The sequence below is a fragment of the Phalangium opilio genome, unplaced genomic scaffold (genome assembly GCF_054372755.1).
Source record: "Phalangium opilio isolate 3A_F unplaced genomic scaffold, DU_Popi_V2 ptg000070l_1, whole genome shotgun sequence".
NCBI classification, from domain to species: Eukaryota; Metazoa; Arthropoda; class Arachnida; order Opiliones; family Phalangiidae; genus Phalangium; species Phalangium opilio.
The window spans coordinates 9,750,275-9,768,256 of record NW_028324182.1 but is presented as its reverse complement, the minus strand read 5'-3'; the positions used below and the strand labels follow the sequence as shown (position 1 = coordinate 9,768,256).

The window sequence follows — 17,982 nt, the reverse complement described above, 5'->3', positions numbered from 1 at the left end:
GATATTCTTGATACTTACATTTGCGGATATAACCCGTGGGAGTGTGTTCGAAGTTTTATTGCCTTTTCCGATCTCATGTTCCAAATCCACGCATTTTTCTTTCAACTATGGAATTTTAGAAAGTGGTTGTTTAAAGTTTTGTTTTCATTAACTTTAAATAACCAGAATAATTTTCTCTTACATCTCGTTCAATTTGCATCAAGTTAATTTTATCCATTTCCAATTTTTTCATCGTTTTCCTGATCACCTCGATCTAGAAGGAAGTTAAACATCCGATTAAAAAACGCTGTACTTCATTCGAAACTCAAAGCAATATATTTACCTCGTCTTTGAGGTGCGAATTTTCGGTAATGCATTTCCTTCTGTCATCTAGCAAATTGTTAACGTCCAAGTATCTGTCTTTCCAATACTGAATTTCAGCCCAAACTTGATCGTCTTTCGAAGTTTCTTTATCTCTAAGTTTCTGTTGACGTAAATGGTTTAGTTTGATACATTTTGGTTTTAATAAATAAATGAATGAATGTACCGCTTCCAAAAGTGCTACGTGAAAACCAGCTTCTTCCAGCTCGCATTGTAGACGGACTCTTTCAGCCGGTCTTGGACATCTGGTCAATAGCGTGTTCAAGAAACCCAAGGCGACATACTGGCAAAGCGTAACAACGTTATTTATTTATTCGAAACTGAGCTATGTATTCCGAAATCATACCTCAAACCCTTGAGGTGTAGAAGCGTTTCCGTTTAGTATGGCCACTAGGAACTTGAAACGAACCGATTCTCCGTATATCAATCTCAGGGAAGACATTGCTTCCAAAACTTTATTAAAACCATTCGGGGAAAGTTCGCATATTTTCGTCAAGAGCTGCGTAATTAAAAATTAAACTATTTTAACCAGGAAATCGTTAAATAAGATAAAAATTCCCTCCACAATGAATTTCCTCGCTCATTTACACCGAACTTAGTTGCTAATGGCTATTTGAATTTGTCATATTTGTAACACTTCCTAATATGTTGCGGGTTAGCAAACACTACCGGAATATATTGTCCTCTCCCACGATAAACTATTTCAACTTAGTTATTTTTCCTAAAAAAAAAATATTGGTTCTTTTTCGTTTAAAAAATGCTTCAGTATGTCGAATCATTCCGTTCACTAACCCAGAACGAATTCGGTAATAAGGAAATGTCGCCTCAATCTATCAAGTTATTTTATCTGCAAAGAGCCCCCCTTATTTTTATCTCAGCTTAGAAGAAAATAGAATTATAAAATTCTTTTTCACCCGAGTTCCGAGTTTTATATATATAAAAAAATTGAAGCAGGGGTTAGATAGGTATCTCCTTTAGTTTGGAACTTTGGATTTCCGGTACAGAACGAAGGGGTACATGTCATATGTCGTTTTGAAGACAATGGAAGCGTTAGCGTCTAAGAGGGGTAGTGAATGAATAAAATATAATCTCTTTTTGCTTTACGAAATTAACGCTTCGACGAACGTAGACCTTTTCCGAAGAAAACTATGGGAAAACGTTTTTCTAGACTGTAATTGCCATCTATTTAAATATTCTATTGTCTTTCGGGACGGATGAGTTAGTTGATACTAAGTTGTCAGTGTAGGGGGATTCGTACATATACCGTCCATATCTCCCAGTTAGATATTTCTCACGAAATATATCTATTAATATTAATATAATTATAATAAAGTTTTTCTTGTCTCGAAGGGGTATGTCTCTCTTATTAAATAATAATTATCAAAGCTATTGTATTATATCGAATTTCTTATCGCTTACTTGTAACGCCAGCATTCTGGATTTGGTAAAGTCGCTCATAATGCATGTGGCAACTGTGGACAAGCCATTTCGGTGTGACGAAATCTTTTCAATCGCTTTCTGTATGGTCAAACGTAATTTTATTGTCTTACATAAGTTATATACACTGGTAGATGATTATCTACTAACCAGGGATCGTGTCGAAAACCTCAGGCATAATAGACATTCGAATTCGTCAGCCTGTACGTGGACATTCAATATGAAATAAATTGTTTAAAATCCTTAATTGCAATTAAGTTGCTAATTACCAGCATTCGTTTCATCATTTGATGCTTTTCTTTTTGACGAACTGACATGTTTCCATCAGATCTGGATTTTCTAGTTTGGCAAGCTTTGAGCAAATCTAAGAGCCAATTGACTCCTTCGTTAGGTTCTCCAACAAAATCCTCGACAAAACTTTAAAATATACATATTTGGAGTCAGTTTTCGAGTATATAAGTAATTCATATTATAATTTCTTTAAATTCAGAGTGACAACCTTGTAAATGAGCATCTTAAATCGTCTCGAAGTCTTCTCAAAAGGTCGGTCAGCTTAGGTAATTCCACCATCATGTTTTTATCTTCTGGAGGATCTCCTTCGAATCCTCTTTCTCTGGCAAGTTGTCTTCGAATGTAGAAGACATAATCCGACGCTGTTAAATAAGGTGATCTCGGCTATTTCGAAATAAATTTAAACGAAAGGTGTCATGAGAACGTACGTACGTTAACCTTTTAAAATGTTATAATATCATTAATAACTCGTCTAATGGTTTTTGTTATACCTAACGCAATAAGCTCTAAATATCCCAACCTTGATTGATTTATTATTCTATTTTTGAAATAGTTATCGGGAACAATAGGCGGATGATCGACTCGCGTTCAAAATTAATCAAGTTTTATATCCTTCATTCCCATAAACCGAGATCATTACAATCGAAAATTTTGAGGCCCATGCCACCAAAGATTGAACCCAAGAGGAAATAAAGCCAATAATATCGTTACCCCAGCTGTCTCGAAATATTCTCAATAATATAATTGCCCAAAATAACAATTAATAATATGGGATTCGGGTCAATTTTGACCAGACTTAATTTATATATATATATTTTGAAGCCGAAAGAGGAACTTAAAGATGTTTATTCGTATCTGATATTATTTTTATTTATTTTTTTTGTGTTGCTTGTCAACCAGAGATGCTCTTCGGCATTCTTAAAAATTTTCAATTGGTTTAATTTTATTTATCGGTCAGAAGTTGATAAACCCAAAGTTATAAAATAATAAGTGTAATGTATGTTCTTACAATAAACTAATATCGAGCTTTTTTTAAAAGATGTTTCACGTTTATTTACTTTTGATTGTATATCAAAAATTTTAAAATTCCTATAAGGGAAAAGTTTTCGCAAAATTAATCTAGAGTCCCCTCTGCTTACCTACTTCGTTTTCTATTTATTCTCAAAAGTAGGTCTAATTTTATTTTTTTTTTTATTATTATTTTATTCTCAATTTCGCCCCATCCGAAGATACGGTCTATTCCGTGTAACTTAACGACAATATGGATATTGAGGTAAAGTATAATAATAATTCTTTTATTTTTTTGGCTTTTATCGGTATTTTTTGATACAAAAATATATGGTCCCCTACGCTCTTCTCAGTATGAAATAGGTCATGAAAATCTGCCCCTCGGTGTTGATATGGCTATCTTAAAAGCGAGTGTGAAAATGTGGAAGATCACCTTAAAAGATTTCTAAGAAATGTCCCAGATATGAAGTATTTTTTATTTTCTTTGATAAAAGAGAAACTCATCTTTCCTATTTAATTATAATCACGGAACAGGTGAGGTCTCCTGGGATGGCCCTAGGGACTAACATAAAGGACCATAAGGTAAATGGCAACCTAATTAATAGTTTTTCGCGGAAAAGCGAATTTCCTTGAATTAAATTTGTTTTCTCATACAATTTTCATGACCTAAACTTATTGAGCTATGGGCCTCTTAATTGCCAAATAATAGTTGATGGTAAAAGCTCAAATATTATTTGGTGGTTGAAATATTTTTTAGAACAACTCGGACACTTGGATTCCTAGCCATAAGAGAAACAACCGTAAGCTAACCCTAACTGCGATCAACAGATCATTGAATAAATAATTTTTTCACACCAATATTTTGCCTTCCAACCCACGTAATTAGTAATGCTAAAAAATTCGTAACATAATTTATGAACCGCGAATAAATTTAGAAATTCACACCCCTTTCTTTTGAAATAAAATTAATATATCCCGATTCCGAAATAGAGGTGTGAAAATTCAACGATCTATTTCCTCGAGTTGTTAACAAGACCAATTAAAATTGTGTTATATCTAGATTTTTTCCCTCTTTAAGTTAAAAACAGATGTGATATCTATTTTTGACTCCCTTTTATTTTAAAATTGCGTAGAAAATAGTCATTTTATTAAGTTCAATCACCAATAGGAAAATTAATAAAAAAATCCAACCAAAATGCACGGAGTATGATTTTCCTAGAAATATTGATTGATTGAAAAATATAATTTAGTAATATTGCACCCTAGAACCGTTAGTCCATTACATTTTTTCGATTTAATGAAGTCTGAGATAGAAAGAATTGTGGAATTAAAACTAGTTATTTTTTTCAAGATTGCTAGGTACAGTAGACTTTAATTTAGCTTAAGTCATATACCGACTCATGGCATGCACTGAGGTCGGTACCCTTTTGATATCAAGAATTCAAGGCATATTCCTTCAAGTTTTCGAGTCTCTTAATTTATCTAATGTTTTCTCTCATCGTCGGTCGAGTTTCAATTTTTTAACGGTGAAACAAAATGATAATGCCTCGAGGATATGGAATTTAAACGAATTATAATTGTATAAGAGTGCTAGTAATGTTTTTTTCTTCTTTTTCGTGGTATCAGATTTCTTTTAAATTAGTTACGTTTTCGCCAAGCCTAAGGGATATTTTGTAAACACGTCGGTATAATATCAGTACACTTCGAGGCAGATGACACGAAGTGGTGAAAAAGTTCAAACATCCGCGTTCGTTAAATTACATTGAAATTACGTTACATTTTCAAGGGTTTGGTTGCAAATAGAATTAAGGGTTTGTTTTGAAGTGACTATGTGTACATACCTTGGCCGGAGTATCATCTGTGTCCAAAGTGACCAATGTCTCTTCAGGCTTGACCTTCGCGACGACATGACTGTTACTCGTTTTGCTTGAACTCTTATTGTTTCTTGGAGTTTCTTCTTCTGGATGCATATTGGCAACCGAAGAAGTGGATCTTGAATAAGGTGCTGAAATTAGATTAAATGGAAGAAGGTTAAGTTAGGCTTATAATCCGAAAATTTGTAACTTATCGCTTAAGCAAGATTATTTTTAATGTTAAGTGACATTTTATCTTGGGGAACTAACAGCGTTTTTCTTTTTCCTCATTCCGTAGGTACATTTTAACCGTGATTTTAACCCCTAGGGTTTTGTTTCTTAATAAAGTTTTGTCGTTCATATTTCATGGCGTAAAAATTTTTAAATATAAACTCATTAATACGGTGGTAATTCCTAGAAATTTTTGCTACTATTTTTAGGGTTAAGTTAATTACGATACAAATCTCTTAACCTCGTGTTCCCGAATTACTTAATTCTAAATAATTATTTAAACGAAGAAGGAAAAATGGGCACGATAAATTATATTATACATATTATCCTTTTTTATGAGTTTTTAATTTATAGAGGCGGTACACGGCGCTGAAAAATATCTTATTTTCTCAAAAATATAATTAATCAAAATTTGGAAAGGTAATTGTCTGATATTAAATCTTATTTTTATTAAGGATATCAAATTTATTAAACCGAAGTTGTCATTATTAATATGTGACTGTAGGTGTTATCAGAAGTAAGTAGAGGGGTTATGGTTTTTTTCGCGACTTCCCAGCATAATCGTGAAGTTGGCGAAAACTCGCGGATGAATACACCTCCATTTATTTCTAGTGTTATCGAATAGATGGGAGCCCAGTGTGAATTATAACTTCGGATTAATGCGGTCTTAGTTGTAAAGGAAAATCTACCGTCAGTCCTCCACGTAGGTCGAAGATTAATGAAAGGAAGATGATATTAAAAATCATGATGTAAATTGAGAAATAATCGGGGATAAATGAATATAACCTCCCATATAAAGTGGTTATTATCGTAATAACCGTACCGTAATACTTGATACGGTATTCTATAAGACACTAGACTCTCGAAGCTAAGGACGTTTGAGCAGTAAAAGTCACGCTATTTTTTTGTAGCGGTTTTTAGTTGGCATTTCGCTTTGAATTTGAGCTTAGGGAATTAATAGGTTTATCCAATTAGGGTCTTAAAACCGGGCGTAATTTCAATTTTGGCACGGTCATCATCCGCGCCAAATAGCGGGTCTTGATCCTGTACAGTCCCGGAGTCGATGGATCTTCCTAATTACTTTACACCGACCGGTACGACAACCAATTCTTAAGAGTTCGTCGACTGTTATAGGGTTCATTTGGAAAGCGCGTTTGTCATGACCAATTAAGATGTTTGAAAGTGTTTAGGAAAGGTTAACGAAATCGAATTTTATTGGGGTTCAATTGTTATAAAAGTTCATACACCTCGCCACGATGAACTTATATATTATATATTAAATATTTATATGATTAAAGGTCACTGTAATGCTGTTTTCCATTGACTGCTAGCATGGAGCAATATTAAATTAGGCATAGCTGGCATTTAATGCAGTTTTGAAGGAGCTTACGTTTTCAATCCAAGAAATTTTCTCCATAGAAAATGCCAATAGAAAACGGCATCACTCTTGAAGCCATGGATAAATATTTAAGGGACCTAGCTTTAGTTCTTACACTCAGTATAATTTCTCCATTAAAGTATCAATTGTAAACGTCATAGCCCACTTCAAACACAAAATTATTTGCACATATTTATTTTCATAGCTATGTTAACAAAAATTGGCTTCGTACAACCTTTTTTAAACAAAAGTCTCATAATCTTTAGACCTAAAAAATTTGGCCTACTGATGTTAAATCCGCCATTTTGCCATTCATTTTAGTGGAAATTTTTGTCGGGTACAGTTCGTGTTAACGGGAATAGCGTCATTTTAAACGAATTTTCGTAGAGGGCAGTTATGCTAATTTTATCACCGTGGATTTCACCAAGGCCCGAGTTCAACATCAGCAATACCAAGACAACCTTAATTTTTGGTAAGAAATCCATTCAAGTTAAAAATATACGGTTATGCCCAAAGCATTAGCTTTAAAAAAGGGTTGAATTGAAATTCAGTCGATCTAGTTGTTCAATTTTCTGAAATTTCGTGGCTGTTTTGTCGCCATCGGCATTTTTGAGTATCTATCAAGTTATAGAACATGCAAAATATTTCCCCATCCTCAATTTTTTATTAGTTCAAAGTAAAAACGTGCAACGCTTGAATGAGTATTGGAATGACGTTCTATCTTTAATTATTATAAAGAACCAACAGAAAAAAATTTGTAAATCTTAATTAGTTTTATTACAAATTATACCACGTAGGTTGACCAAGACCCTGTTGCTATTTTTAAGGTTTTTAATTTTAAAATTTTGGTATGTTTTTTTTTTGGTTTAACTTTCCTAAGACATTGTTATCTCAATCACGATTTTACGATAATGGTCTTTATTTTCAATTAGAAAACTTATTTTTTCTTCTGGGGTGAACTTATAATTTTTCTTTCAACAGTTATGGGGAAAAGATGGAAGAAAAACTAATACATGAACTCTAAATCATCGTTAATATTAAGCAATTTAGCCAAACCTGTAACGAAATGGCTCCAAATTTCTTGAAACATTTTGGGGAAAATTATTAAATATAATTTTTTTTCGATAATAATGGCTCCCGGTAAAGTACAAAACGGTTTAAAACAAAGTTTGTTTTCCCGAATTTTCCGCTTAAAAATTTAATATATGGACTTGCTCTTAGCAAGAAGTGTTATAAGACCTCACTGTTCATATTGTGAACCGTGTAAAATAACAGTGTTAATTGCAATTGAAACCCTAGGCTTGGTATTAGGCATAGCACATTCCAAGGTATTATCATAAGTTTATAAGATACGTTCCATAAGTATGACACTTCCTATACTTCGTAATGCTAGAAGAGACTTACTGAGAGCTAGTTCGAGATCGACAAGCGAGAATTGTGACTACACGCGGTTTTGCAGTCAATCTTCCTAAACCTTTGACAGCGCCTCACCAGAGTCTATGACGATTCACCTACGTCACTTCATGACAAGCTCTCAGTAACCAGTGACAAACTTATGGAACATATCTTATGATCTGATGGTATTATTTACTGGTTCTTGCTTTAAGCATTATAAACTAATACGTGCATGGTATATTTGATTCTAAGTTAGTTTGTGCAGAAATTCCATTATTTTTGATCTTATTGTATAAAACCGTTATGTAAGCCCTGAGGTGAGTCATCATAGTACTAAAGTACTCAAGTACTCACGAAACTATGCTTGGCTCCATCAAGTTTGTTTTAAAAAAATAAGATCAATTACCCAACGCCCGACACACGCCTATTCACCCCAACTAGTGTTTCTAGAAACGTTTCAAAAAATGCGGAAAACTGCTATTAAAAAACTGGTGGTCCTACGAAACAATTTTGAGGCAATTTTAGGGGTTTTCTTTACCATAATTAAGAATTTTTTGCACTTTGGGTCAAGGGGTTTGTCAGCTAATGGGTCAATTAAATATCTTACAAGATGTATCTGATAAATGTCAAGGCGTGGGTTTTTAAATATGTGGATCGTTTTAGTATTTTGCGGTTGTGAATTTTAATTAATTGTAATACACCTTAAGGGCAGTAATTAAAATATTGCTAAGTTCTTTTACTCCCTAAAAATATTGACGTCACGCAGTCTAAGTCGATCTTTAGGCCCGCAATTTATACTCATCACGGTTCTTCTTAACCTATACAGGACCTTAAGAGGTAAGGTTAAATCGTTTAAATTCTTTAGAAAGGAACACCGCATTTCTACCATAACCATCAATCAATATTGCAAAGCCCTTTCACCCCCAGAAATGAGGAGAATTTGTATTAAAAAACTATAGACAGCGCTTAATTGGCTTATGTAATCTCGACCCTAACAACCAATATCGCGCCTTAAGTACACGCAGGGTGGTTTTTCTACGAACTACCGGTTCCGATACATTCATAAGTCACGTTTTTTCTACTCATTATTCTAAGCCTACTTCATTTTTTTTTCTCTTCTTCAAAACAGAAAGGGGCTCAATTAAGTACTTGAGGTATAGAAACGCTACATGTCATGTTTGTTAAAACACCCAACGAGACAGTCACTTAAGAGTAAATGAGAAGAAAAGAAGCCCGGCTTTCTTTGATAGAAATTAATTGCGTTCTAGGTGTAATTAGTCATCATTCACGCGCTACTTATTTTGACTCCTTAAGAAATGTGCGCACGTGCTTCAACATACGAGAAAACAAATTACGTTAAGGTGTATTGGTTTATGGCAGGCTGGATGGTAGCTAGCTACCTTTTTATGGTGCTTAGTTCTGTTCTAAAGTAATTCAGCTTTCTGGTGAATTGTATTTGACTAGTGTTTATGGTTTAATCTAGCCATCGAGGGGTCAATCACTCTTATAATTTTAGCACTGTCAATGTACACGTACGCTCGGTTCACGCTAAGTGACTGATTCCTCCATCATCATATATTTATATGTTCCTTAACTATAATTAGTAATGCTAGAGACTTACTGAGAGCTAGTTCGAGAACGACTACGCAGTCCATCTTCCTAATTAGTCTGTACTAAGCCTTTGACAGTGCCTCACCAGGCGTCGCTTTTGCGAGGATCTATGACCCAAGTCACTTCATGACTAGCTCTCAGTAACCAGTGACAAACTTATTGAAAATTTCTTATGAACCTATGCTACCATTCGTCATGATTCTTTGGTCTTTATGCCTTGAGCCTCTCGTTACGGTTGAATTTAAGAATTAACTAAACCCCCTTCATCTCTACCTTCACCTCTCCGCGACTGTTCGAGCGTAACCCTCGCTTTTGAAAGAAATTTGTTTCCGAGTTATTTTTTATTATAATTCTTGTTAGTTATTCCTTAAAAAATGACCATATTCTTCTAAATCACGCCAATCCTTTCACTTACGGGCATCAACCTATTGAAGAAAGTTCTATCCTTTTTCTCTCTGTAATTGTAAGGACCCCCAATTTGACTTTGTTATACTTTGGACACCAGGGATTATGAACCAGGAAGTTTCGTCAGTGATGCGATGAATTCGAACTTTTGAACTATTCCCAAATTCTCTCAGTCTTGACATTGAGAAATGAATATAAAAGCTAAATTCTATCAATCATGGTATGTTTTCACGATGGTATGTAATTTGAGTGCTTGAAAGGCCCGTTTGACCAAGTGGCCCTAGCTGGCAGCTTTATTGGATAAGTATTTTAAAATTCACTATGTCGGTCAAACACGAATTCTAAAGTATCTCTCCTTAGGCTTAAAAATTTGTTGATTAAGTCATTAGTGTTAAGTACACGTATTTAAAATATATTTTTTCCTTATTTGTATCTTTTAAATTTTCAACACTAAATTTAAACTTCCTCGAGGTCATGAACTTTTTGCTTCCAAAGTTCTGACATTTTCCGAAACTTCCATTTCCCTTCGGCTTAAGTCTTTGGATATTAATGATTTTATACGAGACACTTTGACATTTGAATTGAATAAGAAATATGTTATTTTTTTTTTTCACCAAAAAATCTCATCTAAGCGAATGAAAAATCGTGAATAGACATGGAATGGACGGACCTTAGGATCAAGTTTATTTCTTTGAAATTTCAAAAGAAAGTTTATGAGACCACCTCGGTTAATTTTCCTTTGAATCTCGCTTAGATCAAAGGAACTCTAAATGAAAATCCCCCTATATTGGTGAAACCGTTTATTTTTAGAACTTTTAATGAAATGTTGTTGAACTTGAATGCATACTGAGATCGCATGTCTCAAAATTTTGTTCGTGATTTTTGTTCTGTTAGATTCTAAGTCAAACTTTTTGTTATTATTATATTTAAGTGGCTAGAAACTAGCAAAAATGTACTTGCAGATATTGTTTAATTTCTTAATAATTTAAGGACATAAAAATGTGCAATTTTTTAATTTAAACTTTGATTGTTTAAAAGCGAACTTAATGCAATCAAATTAACCGTAATCTATCTAACGTTCGTTGTTTTTAATGAATTTTAATCAGCTCACAATTAAGTGATTTGCTCGTATCTTTAAAGCATTGACAACTTTTTAAAGTAACTTAATTTGAAAAGTTTCAATCGTACTCGAATAGACAAATAGATATATATGTTATTAAACAATTGTAATTAAACTAACTTACAGTAGAGAACGACGCTCTTATGTCGTTGATGAAAATGCTTCCTCATATTCCTATCCCTCGCGGGTTTTGATCTTCAGTCATAAATTCCAAAACTTATATCCAAATTTTCTTAATGAATTAAGTTAAAAATTCAATCACTTCACGGACTCCTATGAATACATTAATTAATCTGCGTGGATATTTTCGCGACTAACATTGCCTAACTCCTAAATTGATCATCTCTCTTCATTCTGACGGCCGGAAGAGCATCTTAAGACTCGTTTTAACCGGAGCCAGACTGATCTAGGAATATTCCCAAGATCGTACCTAACTCGGGAATGCTAACTCTTGAATGAGAAGATACTTAGAAGGGGAGATGGGGAGGGGGGTATCAGAATTGAAGAAGCATTCTCAGGAATCTCAGCGAACGAGTCCGTTCAAAACAAAATTATAAAAAGAAAAAAAAAAGAAGTCACTGAAGCGTAGGATTAATCAGAAACGCCTTAAGGGCGCTCATTGGTTTGGCTTGTTTGGGAAATTCCTATTATAACCATAACGCGCTTAAATCGTGTCTGCTCGTCCATAGGTACAACCGTCCGTGTGTAAAAATATGTTTAATGTCAATACGCAATAACTCATATTGGTGTCTGCAAAATTATATTAAAATAATATTTGTTATTAAATTTAAATTTTCCCAGGGAAACCGGGAATATAGTGATTAGGTATAAATTAAATATAAGTTAACTTTTAATACCCTTGTATCATATGTATTGAAAACAGTTGTTTACGTCACTCTGCTGACTTTGTGTGCTGCTTTACCTTGCAATGAGTAATTAGTTTTTTTTTCAAGATTTAGCGCTTCAAAATAAAGTGATTTACATTTATATAAAGGTAAATTTGTAGCTATATTAGTAGTAATCTTCATTAACTTCAATTGATTAAATAAATTAACGCCTGATAAGAGCTATGTAAACCCCAATGATACAATTTCCATGACTCAAATCAAGCAACCAACCAATCATATCTTAGTTACTACATTTTGATTCTTGGATTGTCTTTGTATAAATCACACACACACGCACGCGCGTAGTTCGCGTGACCACGAACTGGAAATATTTCAAAATCATATTTTATCTTGAAGCATTCGGCATGCTAAATTGCGTAGTAAGGTGTATGGATGATAGTACCAGTCTATCAGATTAAGTTTTGAATTCCTTTTCTTTTTCTTTCTTCCTCTTCTTAGGTCCGATGGGTTTCTTCCCTCGGGCCTTATAACCATGCACCAACAAAGTGCACTGCCCCTTACTTTCTCTTCACTCTTTCCTATCTTATCCAATTCCCCAATAGAAAAGCTTTCGAATATTTGATATTAACTTCTTTAAAACCAATTTACTCTTTTATTGCTGCCAAATCTCTACCGGGTATTTTGATTTCGCTGTTTTTTTTTTCTGTCTCTCCTTTTACAAGCGATCTGATTAGGGTTTCTTAGTGTTAGGATCTTCGATTTTTAACGGTAACTTTGAATTCTCGAAAGTTTCTTGACTTCTCTTGATTCTTATCATAGACAGCTTTTCGGTTTTTTAAAGAGAAATTTAAGTACTTAGTCATAAAAAGTTTTAGGATTTTACCGTTCCGTTCCGTTTTGGTTTAAGTAAATTTATAACCCCCTTGTCGGAAGTGAAACTTTAACTAAGAAATAACCGTTGTTAAAGTTATAGCACGCGTTTTATTAGGTTAGAAATGATGAGGTATGAGGTGAAAGAAATAGAGAAGTAATTTTCTCCTAAAATATTTGTTTTGGTTTGCTATACTAGAAACCATTCTTGAAACCTGTACAAACAAACGAAACTTTACCGGTCTTACCTATATTAAACGTTTCTGGTTCTGAGGCTGCAAATGAACGTGAACTTACAGTTATTTCTATAACGTTGACCCCTTAAATAACCCGGAGATGAAAAAATAAAAAAAACATTTTTCTAAAATTAAATATCGTAGCCTCCTTTTTCAACAATTCGTTAAAACCCTATTGTTCCCTCCGTTATTAGTTTAATGAAAACTTTTATTCCCCTTTTGATTTATCGTTATGTGCCCTTTTTTAATGATAGAATCTTCCTATACTAATAAATATTTTATTTGTTTATATACCGTTAGTTTATTGGTAAGATTTTTTTTTCAAGAGATGCTATTTGCGGTATCTTGCGGGCGTCCTCAGTTGACCTTCTCCGAAACGAGCTCGTCAAAATTTGGCCTTTCCGCGAACGCCTTCTTTAACAAATTTGATCATAGAAGAATCTCGTGTTCATTCAAGCGCAACCAAAATCAACGATGATTTTCGAAAAGATTTATTTTTTATTTTTTTTAAAATAAATTTACTTCGGGGGAATTTTAAGTATTTTTAAATTTTTCACTGGGCGAATTAACTTTTGTTATCTGACGGTGAATCTATAAAATTTTGAATGCACTGATGGCGCCTTTGAAAATGTTATTTTCTTCAACGTTATTACAATCGTAAAACAATAAGGATTATTTTAATGTACTTTAGGTCAATATTCTGTCTAAAGCAATTTTGCTACATTTGAGTTTGAATTAAATTTAAATTTTAATTCAATTCCCTCGGTTTTATTTTTTATTTCGTTTTAATCTTTTTGTTTTTTCCTAGCCGAACTTTGATTGAATGTTTTGGAGAAAAAAAACGTGTAGTCGTTGAACTGTTTTAACTTTAGTTAATGAATAGTTTCTTTATAATTTTCGAAGATATTAAGACTAAAAATAAATAATTTCTGGGCAATAAGGCTTTGTAACGTTTATAGATCATAAGTTCGTGAAACTTATGCCTCTTTTCGAACTTTTGACTAAAGAAATCGAATGTAGGTAACCTTAACAAATTTGAGAAGAAATAGATCTTTTTGTCAGTCTGTTAGGTAACGCTTATAGATGGGCCGTACCCATCTATCGCGGTTTAATCTAAATCTAGGATCTACTTTAAGCAAAATCTCCAAAAATGGGGAAATACTAGGGGCTAGAATTTTTCTTTTTTAATCAAAAAAGCGTGTAAAATGAATATCAATTGGAACCAAGGGTTGTTAATTATATCAAGTATTCTAAAAGAAAGCCGCTTACCGAGCAATAACCTCTGATATTAACTGTAAATTTAATGCACTTGTTTTTCTAAAAATTCTCTAAAATATATTTAAGACTTAATAAAAGAAGCAACTCGTTCTTTATCTTTCTTCGAACATAATCCGTGTAATATAATTCATTTGAGCCGAACCAGTCACCCGAAAATAATTTTAGTTTCGCATAAAGATACTAAAGGTACTTACGAAAATGAAATTTGGGGAAAAGTCTTCTTTCGTTGTGGCTATTTTCTCCGGAAATGCAGCTTCCGGATTTAGATTTAGGCGGTGGGCCTAAACTATGATGAAAGTAGACTTTTCTGGCCGGTTTTGATCCATTGTTCTTTTTGTGATCTTCTTTCTTCAAAGTTGACGAGCCCGCCTCGTGAATGGCTGTAAGAAGATAAAAAAAATTCAGATTAATATTGCATTAATATTCTTAATGGGCCCCTCCCTACATCTCTTAACCCTTTTGTTTCACTAAAAATATAAACTTCCCGTATACTAATGAACATTTTCTAGTAAACATTCTGGGTGTGTATGTTGATAGGATGGGCAAGGCGTATTATCAAACCCCGAGGATAGATGTTAAACCGAGAATACGTTATGTATTGTAGAAACTCCTTGGAAGCAGAGAGTTCTTGACAAGAATGTTCTAGGAACATTGTAATTTGAGAAGTCTCTTCTAAATTTGCCTATTCATACCATCATAAGTTCATAAGAAATGTTCCCTAAGTTTGTCACTGGTTATCACTGAGAGCTTGTCATGAAGTGACGTAGGTCATAGATTCACATCAAGCGACGCCTGGTTTTGTCGCTGTTAAAGGCTTAGTACAGACTGAATAGGAAGATGGACTGCAAAGCCGCGTGTAGTCAGTTATCGCTTATCGTTCCCGAACTAGCTCGAGCTGTAAGTCTCTAGCATTACGAAGTATAGAAAGTATCATGCTTATGGAACTTATCATACCATTAATCAAGTCAACCTAATATTTCCAAGGGTTTAAATACGTTCCAGAACTGGTCGACGCTTAAGGGTCATTAGGAATGTTTTGTGCTATCACTCATCTGCCTCCATGTACCGGAGGCGGTATAATTTTCATGGCAGAAACAATCAAAATAGATATATATTTTAGAAAGTTACAAGCTAGTTTACCACATACGGCTTGTCTAAGAAAGAAAAAAAGAACCTAAAACCGTACGTTATTGGCGAACTTAACGACGTTGGCGTCCAGCGAGTGTTGATGGCTATGTTCTTGATAAATTACTTGACATCACTTCGAAAAGTAAACATTAATCCTAAGAAAGGACCACTCCCCGTTAGATAATCTAAGTTCCGAGTCAAGAAAAAAAACCCGGTTTTAATATCGTCTATTGTGATTAGCTCTTGCAATCCCGGAAATTCTTTGTACAATTACGCTTTTACTAATTAACAAAACACTTGTAAATTAATACCTATGACTATGACTCGTCTATCCATAGGGCGAATACATTAAGTAAGGGTGAATGTCTGCATTTATACTATTGCCCTATTATTGGGTAGATTTTTTTATATATTAATATACAAAGTACGTATTCCATCTTTATTTATTAAAAATTCATAAAAAGTGGTTTCTTTACCCATAGGCATAGTGATGGGATTGCCAATGTAACGCTTCATTTGATTTGATATCGTAGTTTTAAATTACAGAAAGATGATTAAGAAATACAGGTTTCTCTGCGTGATTTATTCAGAAAGAGATACCGTAAGGATTTATAAATTTGAGCTTAATTTAACTGGATTTATTTTCATAGATTTATTTTAATTATATCGACTTAGATGGGAATTTGCTTCTATGTTTTTAATTTAAATTGGTTAAGTAAAATTATCTTTCTTTTCATATTGAGGAAATAAACCGTTTTGCCCCTGAAAATTGGAAACTTGAATTGTTATTCCTTTTCAAGCAAAGAAGATACTTTTGTTTTAAATTATCATAACAACTTCCTTATTTTATTATTTTTTGATTAGAAACAAACCGTTTCAAATTTTAATATTTATACCATTATGCAAAAGTTTAATTTTGAATTTTAGAAACTCTAATTTCATAGTTAAATTCCCAATGTTTATTGAACATATTCTTCCTTGAAAAACAATAATGTAAACTGGAAACGTCTTGTTTGTTTGTTACCAAATTTTAAGTAAACAAATTTGATAATAATAGATACTTGATTCGATTGAAAGTTCGAACTCTTATTTCCTCATAAATTATTATTGCTTTCACATATTTAGGGAGTAAAGAGACTAAAATCTTGGTTCGTCCCTTTCCAATATCTTTATAATCCCTTTAAATAACCTACTATAGGTCATTTAATTTATGTAAATTCTTAAGCGGAACATTGTTTTCTATAAACATTACTATTATTATTTGAAAAATAAACACTTAAACAAAATTTAGAGGGTAGCCACCTTGAAATTGTATTTAAATAAAATTTATTTCCTGTAAAACAAGTTTTATCATACTAAACAGGTAAATTAAAAGACCCTACCCTATAGAAGAACAGTCCAAAAGAATTACAATAGAACAGGCCACCCCCTAAGTTATTACGTAAAATTCCGTTAGAGGGCAACTCCTCATAGCCCCCCCCCCACTGAGGAAATAATTTCTCTAAGATGCTTAACTTTATAATGTAGAAAGTAGATATCCCCACCAGATTTCAAGTTTTTTTCTTTAAAGTTATTCGAAGTGATTTTTGTGGTAAACTAATCTTGGATTCGGTCTATCGATCACGACCCTCACGAACCTTGTCGGTCACAGAAATCTATCCCGGTTTATTTTTTTTTTATTTGTAATTTCCGCGAGGGATTCTGCGAAGAAAAATCCAGTAAAGATGTTTAAAGAATTCATCTACTTAAATAGCATCGGTACGTTTTACGTGTTTTTATCTTTATGCCAACTAAAACTTAAAGATATAAGTATTGTTGAGGAATTTCCTTTGTGATAGTTACACCATCTTTTAACTTAATCAACCCCGGGGAATTTAGCTTATCTGATTGAAGATGGTGTGCATTCGTGATTATTACGAAAAATTAAACGAAAATTTCTTTCTTAATAAAGAGTTACGTGATCCTTTTTGTTTTCTATACGTTTATGATTTCATCTTCTTTCTTTAAAACCGGTTTTTCTTGGAAGGGTTTATAAATAATAACTTAATAGGTCTGTAATTACGATTTGTATCAAAATGGACGGGACAATGTCTACGTAAAGTCTTAGCATTCCTTCACTTTCTGCAACTTAATTTTGTTAAGTTTAAATTTAACATTCTTTTAAGCCTAATTTTAAGTTACAAAACACGATAGCTTTATTTAGCTCCAAAACTTGAAGAATCTAAACGTCTAGACAATTTCGTAAACATTTTAGTTATTTATTAAACTCCACAAAAAAAGTTAATGATTTATTATGAAAAGAATTTTTTTAAATTCAAACTAATGACATTACGATTAAACCTTGATAATCAACTTTAACCCAGAGCATGAACTAGTTCCTTTAAAATTAATGACATACTTTATTCATAACTTTTATCTTCATTGAAAAATTGCAAAATAAAATCCTTAGAAATCATTGGCCTGAATTATAAATTTATAATATTTTGAGCGATAAACCCTTTTTTTAATCGAAACTAGTCCGTAAATATTTTCC

General features: G+C 33.1%; 1 protein-coding gene across 6 annotated transcripts in view; it reads right to left on the bottom strand.

Moving 5' to 3' along the window:
• Window positions 1-17,982, bottom strand: part of mwh (multiple wing hairs) — a 33,936-nt gene that overhangs the window by 1,994 nt on the left and 13,960 nt on the right. For 4 of the 6 annotated variants that reach the window (XM_089842973.1, XM_089842976.1, XM_089842977.1 and 1 more), the window contains exons 2-11: window positions 14,516-14,701; window positions 4,938-5,101; window positions 2,297-2,472; window positions 2,067-2,214; window positions 1,948-1,998; window positions 1,780-1,878; window positions 707-859; window positions 323-643; window positions 182-253; window positions 19-105 (exon numbers count right to left, since the gene is read on the bottom strand). In XM_089842973.1, the coding sequence (XP_089699099.1) occupies window positions 19-105; window positions 182-253; window positions 323-643; window positions 707-859; window positions 1,780-1,878; window positions 1,948-1,998; window positions 2,067-2,214; window positions 2,297-2,472; window positions 4,938-5,101; window positions 14,516-14,701 (1,457 nt within the window). Of the gene's footprint in view, window positions 1-18; window positions 106-181; window positions 254-322; window positions 644-706; window positions 860-1,779; window positions 1,879-1,947; window positions 1,999-2,066; window positions 2,215-2,296; window positions 2,473-4,937; window positions 5,102-11,213; window positions 11,487-14,515; window positions 14,702-17,982 lie in introns of those variants that run through there. The other 2 variants (XM_089842974.1, XM_089842975.1) reach the window with 2 other exon arrangements.